This window comes from Perognathus longimembris, chromosome 1, assembly GCF_023159225.1.
Source record: "Perognathus longimembris pacificus isolate PPM17 chromosome 1, ASM2315922v1, whole genome shotgun sequence".
Lineage (NCBI taxonomy): Eukaryota > Metazoa > Chordata > Mammalia > Rodentia > Heteromyidae > Perognathus > Perognathus longimembris.
The window spans coordinates 108374396-108387317 of record NC_063161.1 but is presented as its reverse complement, the minus strand read 5'-3'; the positions used below and the strand labels follow the sequence as shown (position 1 = coordinate 108387317).

The 12922-nt window shown below is 40.8% G+C and overlaps 1 protein-coding gene across 1 annotated transcript in view; it reads right to left on the bottom strand.

Annotated features, from left to right (window-relative positions):
- Positions 1-329: 329 nt before the first annotated feature.
- Iars1 (isoleucyl-tRNA synthetase 1) overlaps positions 330-12922 on the bottom strand; it is a 57203-nt gene continuing 44610 nt past the window's right edge. Inside the window, exons 28-34 of the mRNA XM_048345403.1 lie at positions 11121-11216; positions 9559-9732; positions 7674-7779; positions 5489-5614; positions 4300-4443; positions 3388-3540; positions 330-775 (exon numbers count right to left, since the gene is read on the bottom strand). Of these exons, the coding sequence (XP_048201360.1) occupies positions 693-775; positions 3388-3540; positions 4300-4443; positions 5489-5614; positions 7674-7779; positions 9559-9732; positions 11121-11216 (882 nt within the window). The 3' untranslated portion in view covers positions 330-692. The remainder of the gene's footprint in view (positions 776-3387; positions 3541-4299; positions 4444-5488; positions 5615-7673; positions 7780-9558; positions 9733-11120; positions 11217-12922) is intronic.

The following is a 12922-nucleotide window of genomic DNA, read 5'->3' as shown; positions in this document are numbered from 1 at the left end:
CAGAAAAGATCAGGGACAGTGCCCAAGCCCTGAGTTCAAGCCCCACAACTGAAACAACAACAACAACAACAAAAAACAAACAAACAAGATAAAAAGAGCTAACTACTCTTTAGCTAGGCGCTGGTGGCCCATTCCTGTAATCCTACTTAGGGGGCTGAGATCTGAGGATTGTGGTTCAAAGACAGGCTGGGAGAAAAAGTCTGTGACACTCATCTACAACCAACTACCAAAAAACCAAAAGTGGCTCAAAGTGGTAGAGTGCTAGCCTTAAGCAGAAAATATCAGGGACAGTGCCCAGGCCTAAGTTCAAGCCCCACAACCAACAATAACAACAAAAAGACAGATTTCAAGTTGGCTTTACAAGTCCATAAAATGATAAACATATATATATATATATATATTATGCCATTTAAATCATGTCTACTGCCTGTGCTTTAGAAAGTAAATAAAGAAATTGTGGTGCTGAGGTAACAGTATAACCTTCTCACAACATGACTGCATAGGTACTTAAGGTTAAGTGTGAACAATATGTAAGGTTTCAAGTCACTTAATCCCATTTCAGTTTCAGGCCAAAAGGAGCATATAAGTCATGCACCTGAAGGAAGTATCTTCAGTGAGTCCATGTTTATATATGTGTAAGGGATGGGTGTGAGTCAGGAAAAGGCTGACAGTACCACATCAATTACACAGTATTAGCTCTCTGCAGTTGTTGGTAACACAGAAACATACACAGTCTTCATATTCAGAGTCTTTATGGGGATATCTTCTGTGATTTCTAGAATGGAAAGGAAAAGGTTTTATATGCATATATACATAAACAAATTGACTAAAGGATGGTATTCTCAGGGCAAAAGTCTAATGGTGTAATTCCTCTGAACAGCTAACAATTTACCACATGAATACCAGGAAGATAAAACATTTTTTGCCTAGGGGTGTGGAGAGGGGGACACATGAATGGAGAGTGAACAAATACTGTAATTATATTCAATATGTATTATGTAAAAGCTGAACTATTTAACTTGAGGGTAGGGAAGGGAGGAATAGGGAAGAATGATGGAAGGGGTGACACTAATCAAGATGTACTATACAGATAATATGACCTGTGGAACTGAAATCCTTTGTACAACAACTTAAAAAAATGTTTTACCTGTTGTGCATATACAAATACATAAATATAAGTATAAATTTAAATGTTAATCAGGTAATAAAGAATTTGGTAAGACAGGTCTTACTCTTGTCCCAGTTCTGAGGGAAATCTCTAAATCCTTGGAGTTTTCTGATATGAATGTCTTTTTGCTTCACATACACATGATGACTCAGGCATACTAGGACTAACTATATGCTATAGGTTGGGGACTTGGGATCATATAATAACAGTAGAGACAAAGGACAACTACATGGGAATGAATCAATCATGCCTATATGAAGAAATCTCTAAAAACTCTGGACACAAAGACTACAGTGAGCTTATCCACTTGGTAATATCCTGTATGTTGTCATACTATTAAGGCTGGGAGGGGGTGACACTGACCATTAACAAAGGATGACCTGCTGGGCACCAGTGGCTCATCCATGTAATCCTAGCTACTCAGGAGGCTGAGATCTAAGGATCGAGATGCAAAGCCAGCCCAGGCTGGATAGTCTGTGAGACTCTTATCTCCAATTAACCACCAGAAAACCAGAAGTGGCGCTGTGGCTCAAGTGGTAGAGCACTGGGGCTGGGAATATGGCTTAGTGGTAGAATGCTTGCCTCGTACACATGAAGCCCTGGGTTAGATTCCTCAGCACCACATATATAGAAAAAGCTGGAAGTAGTGCTGTAGCTCAAGTGGTAGTGCTAGCCTTGAGCAAAAAAGAAGCCAGAGACAGTGCTCAGGCCCTGAGTTCAAGCCCCAGGACTGGCAAAAAACAAAAGAAAACAAATGATAGAGCACTTGCCTTGAGCTGACAAGCTCAGGGACAGTGCCCAGGCCCAGAGTTCAAGCCCCACAACCGACCAAAAAAAAAAAAAAAAAAAAAAAGGAAGATCTGAAACCCCTATGCCTTCCCCTATAATAAATCTCTGTGTTAATACCTTTCAGTGAGTTTGTCTTTCCAGAAAATTACTGAATTTGAGGGTTCAATAGCCTGACGTTGTAGATGTTATCAGAAGTGATGATTTTTTTTTATTTTATTTTTTTGGTACAGGTCCTGGTATCAGAAGTGATGATAATCTTTTGTGTGTGCCTGTCCTGAGCTTAGGGCCTGAGTGCCATCCCTGAGCTTTTTTGTTCAAGGCCAGCGCCTCTTAACACTTGAGCAATAGCTCCAGTTAGTAGTGGAAGCCTAAGTGGACCTGTTAATTAAAAATAAGAGTCTGAAGGACTTTGCTGCCCAGTCTGGCTTCCAACTCTATCCTCAAATATTACCTTCCCGAGTAGCAAGGATTACAGGCATGAGCCTTAAGTGCCTGGCTAAAAGTGATGATAATCTTGTGTAGATTCTTACCTCATAATTGAACCTACTAACTTTTTGCAGGTGGAGTTAAGAATTTTGAGTAGATTGCCAGAAATGACTAGGTGACTATTATTTTTCTTCACAAAGAAGAAATTCCCTAGGCCTATGGAAAAAGGCTAAAAGAAGTCTCTAGAAGTGGCTTCTAAATAAAACTCCCCATGAATGAAAGACTAGCTAGAACCAGATATAGGGAAATAGGAGATCCCACAAAGGAGAGCTGTTTAGGGAAGCAATTCCAGTGGCAACAATGGTAAAGTGAACTGTATGAACACATAGGATTATACAATGGAGCTCAGAGGTACAGCTTGGGTGTCCATAAAGAGGCTGAAAAAACAGCCATGGACTAGGAGATGTGAAGGGGGAGATAGTGTTTCTGCTGGTCACTCTCTTGAATTTCTGTTCTTATCATTACTGAATGTGAAATATGTCAACTGCTAATCTAGTTCTTCACATTATAATGTGCCCCAATAAAACAATACACGAGAACACGCTTTATCTGATAGTTTAAGTTTCCTTTAGGCTGCTACAGCAATTTTGGTTTTGGGGGGAAAAGAATAATTTTAGGGTGGACAAATACGTTTGTTTACCTAAAAGTATTTTAGGTTATTTCCAAAACAAAAAGTAATCATCTCTTTAATTATTATTTATTTCCTCCCTCCCTCCCACCATTTCTATTCTTTTTAATGGTACTGAGGATTGAACCAAGGGATTTGTACATGCTAGGAAAGTCTCCTACCACCCAGCTACATTCTGCCCCTAATTTTTAAAAATATATTACTTTCTGAAGAAATCGCAAAGAAAAAAAAGGGTACTATCTCTTACATATATAGTAAACAGCATCAAAATCTACTTTCAATGAGTAAAAACCTATCTGGCTCATAAAACGCTCACCTTCTGTTTGAGCCTCATTCAGAAACAGCTTGAGCTTCCTGCTTCGAAGGCCAAACACCTTAGCTGCTTCAAGCAGAAGACCTTGATGGGTAAGTCCATTCTGTCCAAGTGGGTTTTCAAGCAGAAGAGTGCCCACTGTTCCCATTAAACACTCTACCAAAGAAAGAACAAATAGGATTAATTCATGAGGCTGTACCCGGTAGCAGAGGAGACAACAGACAGCTCTACTGGGCCATGTTGGAAGCTTCAAAGGTCTCCCGTGGGCACAGGAGTGGGAGTTTAACAGTCTATACAGAAAGAGCTTTCATCATTTCACAGAGCTGAAGAGAAAGGTGAAAAGAAAAAGCAATTTGTCAGCACCTTGGGGACCAGTCAGGCTAATAAGATTCCAGTAAAAATATGTACCATAAAGATTTTAAATTATCACAATCAGAGACACAAAGCTAGTCTGTTGATTAAGGTCTACATGGGTACCAGCTTTCAGAACATTTTCCAAGAAAAAAAAATAAGGAAAAATTACAAAATGAAACAACTAGTTTTATTCTACAAGGTAGAAATCACATCCAAATTATTACTTATTTCACATTTTGACCTATCTGTTGATTGATCAATCTAAGATGTTATCTTTCTATGCAGATGATGCTAGTCCTAAGCTGTCAATCTTCCTTGCTTAGTCATCCAAGTAGGGTAATAGTAAGCAAGGGCCATCATAATTGGCTAAAGCCCACATTTTGAAACACTATTTTGAAGCTGGCATGAAAAATAGATCCAGCCAGTTAATCACCAAAAAGCCAGATGTAGAGTGGTGGTTCAAGTGGTATCCTTGAAAAGCTCAGGGGCAATGCCCAGGCCCTGAGTTCAAGCCAGGACTAGTACTAAGAAAATAAAAAGAAAACTATATGTCAGACATACCTTGTGGCTTTGCATTGAGGAGCTGCAGGTTGATATACTGACAAAGAAGCGTACTAGGACTGTTGATGGGAGAGGGAGTTGATCCTGTAGTCACACAAAGTGTCTTTCCACTAAGATTCAGTAGGTCAGCTTGGTTTTGTATTTCTAAAAATAACAATAACAATTTTGAAGCCATTTATTTTTCTTACTTCATTATTAAATCATCAAGAATCTTTTTTATTTATTAATCTGCCAGTCCTGGAGCTTGAACCCAGGGCCTGAGCACTGTCCATGGCTTCTCTTTGCTCAAGGCTAGCACTCTACTACTTGAGCCACAGTGGCGCTTGCGGCTTTGTCTATGTATGTGGTGCTGCGGGATCTAACCCAGGGCTTCATATATATGAGGCAAGCAAGCACTCTACCACTAGGCCATATTCCCAGACCTCATCATGAATCATTTTAAAGTGATGCTTTCCACTTAATTTGTTTACCAAAGGGCATTAAACCAGGCTTTAATGAGATATAGGTTTTAGGGTTTTGTTTTTTTGGGGGGTAGGGGGTGGGGGGATGCTGGGGATTGAGCCTGGGGCCTTGTGAATGCTTAACACACATTCTACCACCAAACCTCAATCCTGCAAATAGTAGGAAATGGAAATGCTGCAGAACAAATGGCATGGCATTTATAACTTAAAAATTCTAGTGCCTGAGTTTATTAAGATTCAGGCAGTATGTTTAAATCAAGCTGTAAGTCATCAGAGAGGACTCTGAATTGTGTCTAACAGAGGCAGGGTTATATGAGAAATTTGCTTCCAGGAAAGTCCAAGGCTTTTTGCTACTTATCCAGTGAGGAAGCAAAAAGAGACACCACAGGGCAGGTGCTGCCGGAGAGATTCTGCCACGTCAGAATTCAATGGTTCCATAGCATGGCTGATGAGAATTGAGGCCCTTCGGGGCTGGGGATATGGGCTAGTGGCGAGAGAGCCTGCCTCGTATACATGAGGCCCTGGGTTCGATTCCCCAGCACCACATATACAGAAAATGGCCAGAAGTGGCGCTGTGGCTCAAGTGGCAGAGTGCTAGCCTTGAGCAAAAAGAAGCCAGGGACAGTGCTCAGGCCCTGAGTCCAAGGCCCAGGACTGGCAAAAAAAAAAAAAAAAAAAAAAAAAAAGAATTGAGGACCTTCACAGACATCCTTGCACTTCCCACATACCTGAGTTACCACAGAAGACAGCCAGATCTGCATTTTTAATACCAAAAATGCTAGTAACAACACTCTTTAGCTTTAAAAGGTCCAATCTATTTTCGCCCTTTGGATTTTCCAAAAGCAATACTCCACCTAAAAAAACAAAAAAGGAAAAATAAAACACAGAAAAAATAAGATCATGTTAAATACAATTAAAAAAACAAAATTTTCTTGAACAGATGTTAAATTTGAGGAAAAAGTCAATGGATACAAAGGGGATTCAAACCTTTCTCCTCCCCATTGTACAGCATATATATCCCCATAATACATATTTTGGCAATTACAAGATAGGGTTGAGAGCTTCTTCTAGTAAGCAATCTGTTGTCATCTTTTGCTAGATTTAAATCTTTGTATTATTAGTGCCCATTTTGCATTTTGTGCCATTTGCAAGTCCCCATGGTATAGAGTCGTTAAAAATATTATTTGAGGGCTGAAGGTATGGCTGAAGTGGTGGAGCACCAATTGACTAAGCAGGCCTAGCAAGCATGAGGTTCTGAGTTCAAATTCTAGTATCAGAAAAAATACCCAGCAAGGAGAAAAGTCTGCGAGACTCTCGCTCCAAAATAGAACAGCAAAAAAAGGAGACTGTTTACTCAGACCAACTGAGTAAATAAAACAAGACAAACAAGTGTCAGGCCATGAGTTCAAGTTTCAGTAATACAAAACAAAACACTTGCAAGTGGCCCTTTGTTGGTATATGTACTAGGACTTGAACTGAAGGCCTTATACTTTTTTATTTATATATATATTTTTTTTTATTATCAAACTGAATTACAGAGAGGTTACAGTTTCATACATTAGGCATTGGATACATTTCTTGTACTGTTTGTTACCTCGTCCCTCATTCCCTCCTCTCCCCTTCCCCTTTCCCTCCTTCCCCCATGAGTTGTTCAGTTCATTTACACCAAACAGTTTTGCAAGTATTGCTTTTGTAGTTGTCTTTTTTTTACCCTGTGCCTCTCGATTTTGGCATTCGCTTCCAATTTCCTAGTTGCTCGCCTTTTCTGTTTCATTTTTCTGCTCCCAGCTGTCGCTCATGAACTTTTCGGCCTGGGCTAGTTTCAAACATGTCTTTAGATTTCAGTCTCCTGAGTAGGTAGGATGGTAAGTATGAGCCACTGGTGCCAGCCCAATTTTTTAACTGGATGGTGTTTTCACTAGTGTCTTTGAGTTATGTGTTGGACATAATGTTTATAAAAGATATCCAACCTAGTAGATTGCTGTTGATCCTTTTCTTGGTATTTTTTTTTGCCAGTCCTGGAGCTTGGACTGCCCTGGCTTCTTTTTGCTCAAGGCGAACACTCTACCACTTAAGCCACAGCGCTGCTTCCAGCTTTTTCTGTGTATGTGGTCCTGAGGAATCGAACCCAGGGCTTCATGTATGCTAGGCAAGCACTCTACCACTAAGCTACATTCCCAGCCCTCTTAGTATTTTTTACTAGGCAAATTATTTTCATGTTGAAGTCCAATCCACTGTTTTCCTTTTTATGGACAGTATTTTCGGTGTGAGGATTTAAAAACTTTTAATTAAAAAAAAGTACTCAATATAAATTAAGTACAGAATTTGTTTAGTGTTTGCCGATACTGAGGTTTGAACTCAGGGCCTGGTTACAGAAGTTCATGATTCCAAGCCAGCCCGAGGAACAAGTTAGCAAGATGCATCTCAAAAAATCTTCCAGGGGCTGGGAATGTGGCTTAGTAGTAGTTTGCTTAGCATGCATGAAGCCCTGAGTTCTATTCCTCAGTACCACATAAGCAGAAAAAGCCAGAAGTGGTGCTGTGGCTCAAGTGGTACAGTGCTAGCTTTGAGCAAATAGAAGCTCAGCGACAGTGCCCAGGCCCTAAGTTCAAGCCTCAGTACTGGCAAAAACAACAGCAACAAACCGCACCAGCCAGGCATGATGGTGTTTACCTGTAGTTCCAGCTACTCGGCAGCTAACTATGCAGGAAGCTGAGATCTGAGAATTATGGTTCGAAGCCAGCCTGGGTAGATAAACCCAAGGAACTCCATCTCTCATTAATTAGCAAAAGGCCAGAATGGAGGCAGGGCTCAAATGACAAGAGTGTCAGTATTAAGTAAAAAGGTCAAATAAGATTATAAAACCTGAATTTAAACCCTAGTACTGGGGGGAAAAAAGCCATTTGTTCTTACCTTGTTCATTGCCATTTGTACAAATGTTAAGATTGACATATGCACAAGCAGGACCAGGCTGGGATGATCCTTGGGTGAGTGTAATTTCCAGGTCAGATCCCTTTAACTGAACACATGAGAGTAAATGATTAATGCTGGTGCTCCACCATCAAATAACATCGTGATTTCTACTTCTTAGTATGAACAAACGCTTTTAAAAATCAAAAGCTACACTTTACATTCCCATTTCCCCCTCCATTTACCCTATTTTCTTAAAAATGTACATTTTTTTTCCTGATTATATAAGCAATATAATTTTATTGGGGAAAAAAAAGTTGGCCAGGCATGGTGGTTGCTCACATCTGTAATCCTAGCTACTTAGGAATTAGAATTAGTTTTGGGCTGGGGATATAGCCTAGTGGCAAGAGTGCCTGCCTTGGATACACGAGGCCCTAGGTTCGATTCCCCAGCACCACATATACAGAAAATGGCCAGAAGCGGCGCTGTGGCTCAAGTGGCAGAGTGCTAGCCTTGAGCGGGAAGAAGCCAGGGACAGTGCTCAGGCCCTGAGTCCAAGGCCCAGGACTGGCAAAAAAAAAAAAAAAAGGATTAGTTTGATTGTTGTTTGAAGTCAGCCTAAGTTTCATTTCCAGCTAATAAAACTTCATGTTGGGCTGGGAATGTGGCTTAGTGGTAGAGTGGTTGCCTAGCATGCATGAAGCCCTGGGTTCAATTCCTCAGTACCACATACACAGAAAAGGCCAGAAGTGGCACTGTGGTTTAAGTGGTAGAGTACTAGCCTTGAGCTAAGAAGCCAGGGATAGTGCTCAGGCCCTGAGTCCCAGCCTCAGGTATGGCAAAAAAAAAAAAAAAAAACTCAACAAAAACAATAACTTGCTGTAGTAGCACAGACCTTTCATCTTAGCCACATGAGAGGCCTGAATAAGAGGATTGTAGTCCAAGCAGGCCTGGACAAAAATGTCTTGGGAAAAAAAAAAAAAAAAGAGTTGAAAAATAATGAAAAGAATAAAGGGCTGGGGAGTACAGCTCAAGTGGAAGGAGTTGGTAGCTTAGATCTGATGTCCAGAGTTCAAACCTTAGTATTGCCAAAAAGAGAAACAAAAAAGCAGGTGGATCATGCCTATAATCCAAGTTACTCAGGAGGCTGAGACTTGAGGATCTAGGTTCAAGACCAGGGCAGGCAGGAAAGTATGAAATTCTTATCTCCAATTAACCACCAATAAACAAAGGGACAGTCTGTAGGCCATGAGTTCAAGTCCCCAGTACTGCACAAAATAAACAAGGCCAACAAAAAAGCAATATGAAAAATAGAAACTGAAATTACAATGCATGACATTCCATTGGAAAGACAACCACTTTTAGCCTCTTCTCTGTCCTATACTAGTCCAGATAAAACAGAAATGAGATAGGAAAAAATAACTTAAATATTAGATGACCCACTTCTGAATTATAGGACAGTATCTTCCATGTCTTAGTATCAGATTTTCATAGTTAATATCTAAAACCCCTAGATGTAACAACAGGAAGAGTTATCATTATTTTACGTACAAGCTACTATCATAAAGTTATATACTTCAAGCTGTTGCTTTTAATGAACATGACCAGAACCCAACTTTTCTAGTTTTTGACAAAATGGGCCCATACAGCCATTTTACTTCCTACCAAATCACACATGCCCTACTGGCCACCTTCTCTAAGAGAATTCTAAGAATAGTTCTGTCTTTGCTCACCTCTCCTTGACTTCCTCTTTATGACTGACGACCCAGGCAATACTTCAGGACTAATACATCAAGCCCTATGGCAGGCCAAATAGCAAGATTTAACTCTACGAACCTAAAGTAAGATCTTATCTGACATTTAGTAGTCCATCACACTCAGAACTCACCTGTATTTGTTCTTGAATAAGGATTTTATCTGATGTAAGGACTGGATATGGTTTCAAAGGAGCCTTTACGGTGGCAAATATGAACTCTGTGTGGCTTTCAATAACACTATTCAGGTATCCTTCAGACTTTGCCTTATAATAAACCGTTACTTCATCAGTTGGAACCAGATTACACTGAAAAAGCATTTAGAAAAATTTAAAAAGAAAACATTTTTAAATTCAAAACTTAAGGTATAGCTGGGCACAGTGTCCCATGTCCATAACCCTAGTTACTCAAGAGGCTAAAAGATTGGGAGGATAAGCTGCTCAAGAGGCTGAGATCTGAGGATTGTGGTGCAAAGCCAGACTGGGCAGGAAAGTCTGTGAGACTCTTGTCTCCAATTAATCACCAGAAAAACAAGTGGTGATGTGCCTCAAAGTGGTAGAGCACTAGCCGTGAACTAAGAAAGCTCAAGGACAGTGCCCAGGCCCTGAGGTCAAGCCCCATGACTGGCAAAAAGGAAAAAAAAAAAAAAGACTGGGAAGATCAAGGTTCAAGGACAACTTGGGCAAAGTGCCATCCTTATGAGATTCAACCAATAAAACTGGGCATGGTGGTGTTCATTTATCACCCTAGCTATGGCAGGAAGTGTAAATAGGAGGATAAAGGTCCAAGCTATCTGGTAAAAAGTTAAATTTTATCTTAGAAATATCCAAAGCAAAAGAGCTGAAGGTATGACTCAAAGAGTAGAATGCTTTGCCTCCCAAGTATGAGGCCAAGTTCAAACACAGGTAATGCCAAAACAATTACAACAAGTCCCCTCAAAACAAACCAAAATGAAACCCTTAAACTTAAGATATAGACAATAGGACAGATCCTATGCTGAATAACCATGGAAGGGCATATCTGTTGTATCTCTTCAGATGATCTATAAGACTAACTACATTGAAGCATATGCCTTGCTTTGCGGCCTACTGACTAGTCTAGAGAGTGGAATGTAGGACAGCTATCTTTTTCTATCGCTAAAACAAAGGAATGAACCCTACTCACAGGGTGCTCATCAGGGATATGATATACAAGTATGGTTAACTGTTGGAGCGGACTCCTTAGTCCCTGACCCATAAGTTTCAGAAACTGGGTTTGGGGAAGAAGGTGAGTGAGACCCCCTCCTTATCATCAGTGACTCCTGGAGTAAAGCTTCCTGACTCTCACCTGGTGGGGTTTGGTGCCCGTTTGTTCTCCAGGCAGAGTTTAGATACAAATATCTGTCTCTCCTGAGCTCAGAGCCTTCCCACATTGACTATACCTTTACCTTCCTCAGAGGTACCCATTATAATCCCTGATTAACCTATGTACCAGTCAGAAAGTGGTACCTATAAAGAAGCAATTTTGTGGAGGCCCAAAGGAACTCAGGCTGTGAAGAGGCTCCGTGGGCCTATCTTTGCTGCAGATTACCATCTGAACACATTACAGATCAGTGAATAATTATCATCAATTAATATCTGGCCTCTCCTTTCTTTCCTAATAACCAAACCAAACTCAAATCCAAAACAGCAGCTTGTTCTTGAACTGACAAGCTGACCTTCTTCCGAAGTTTCTGGATGCGATTGATGACTTCCCGAGCCATGCCTTCATCCACCATTGACTGGTCAGGGGTGACATCTAACAGAACCAAAGCCTGCAGGAGGAACAATGAATGTATATAATGACAATCAGATAAAGAAGGAAATGTCTTTCTTTCTTTCTTTTTGTTGTTGTTGGTTGTGGGGGTTGATCTCAGGGCCTCGGACCTGCCCCTGAGCTCTTCAGCTCAAGGCTAGTGCTCTACCACTTTGAGCCACATCTACTTCTGTTTTTTGAGTGGTTAATTGGAGATAAGTCTCACTAGGACTTTTCTGCCTGGGCTGGCTTTGAGCTCAGATTTTAGCTTCCCGAGTAGCTAGGATTACAGGTGAGAGCCACCGGTGCCCAGCTAAAGTATCTACTCTTCTAATAAAGAAGACAGTCATGTACCTCTCTGGAGCAGAAAACTTTCCATACCACAAACAGACTGAAAGTTTCAAAGCAGCCAGCTGCTAGTAATTTTTCTTGTTCCATAACCTCTGCTGTTTACCAGTATGTTTTAAGATATTGAAATAACATTGAATATTAGTTTTGAATATTATCAAAATAATGACATTTCTTTATAGAGCACATAGAAGAGTGAAATATAGCTTAAAAATCTTTGGGAGACAGGCACTGGTGGCTCATGCCTGTAATCCTCGGTTCCTCAGAAGACTAAGATCTAAGGATCTCAGTTCAAGCCAGCTTGGGGAGTCCCTAAGATTTTTTATTTTTGCCAGTCCTGGGCTTGGAATCAGGGCCTGAGCACTGTCCTTGGAGTCTTTTTGCTCAAGGCACTCTGTCAATTTGAGCCACAGTACCACTTCTGGACTTTTCTACAGATGTGGTGCTAGGCAATCCAACCCAGGGCTTCATATATACAAGGCCAAGTATTCTTGTCAGGCCATATTCCCAACCCCATAAGATTCTTTTTTTGTTGTGTTTTGTTTTTTGCCAGTCTAGGGACTTGGACTTAGGGCCTGAGCACTGTCCCTGGCTTCTTTTTGCTCAAGGCTAGCACTCTACCACTTGAGCCACAACACCACTTCTGGCTTATTCTATATATGTGGTGCTGAGGAATCGAACCCAGGGCTTCATGTATATGAGGTGACCACTTTGCCACTAGGCCATATTACTAGCCTGCAACCCCATAAGATTCTTATCTCCAATTAACCAGCAAAAAATCAGAAGTAAAGCAGCAACTCAAGTCACAGAATAACAGCCTTGAGCAAAAAAGCTAAGGCACAGTACCCAGGCCCTGAGTTTAAACCCCAGTATCAGTAGACATACACAAAATCTTTATAACTTAGGCACAATCTGTTTTCCTTTGAGGAAATTCAGAAACTTAATCTTACTTCTCCCAAAGGCATAGGAGGCAGAGTCACAAATGAATAAGCTCAAAATCCTGCCTACCACAACACGTGAACTGTTAAACTCAAGGCCACTGGGTGCTAGTGGCTCACAAGTGTAATCATATTTACTCAGGACGCTGAGATCTAAAGCTCTAGGTTCAAAGCCAGTAGGACAAATTCAAGAGACTATTTCCAGCTTACTAACAAAAAGCCAGAAGCAGAGTTGTGGCTCAAGTGGTAGAGTGCTAGCCTTAAGCAATAAAGATCAGGTTAAGTGTTGAGGCCCTAGGCTCCGAGTTCAAGCCCCAAGATTGCACACCCCCTTCCCCCAAAAAGAAAAGCAACTCATTGCTTTCAAAAGAGAACTGGACAAATTTCTTTAAGCAGAGACAGCTTTTCAGGTCCCTGGAATGTGTTGTGATCAAGGAGG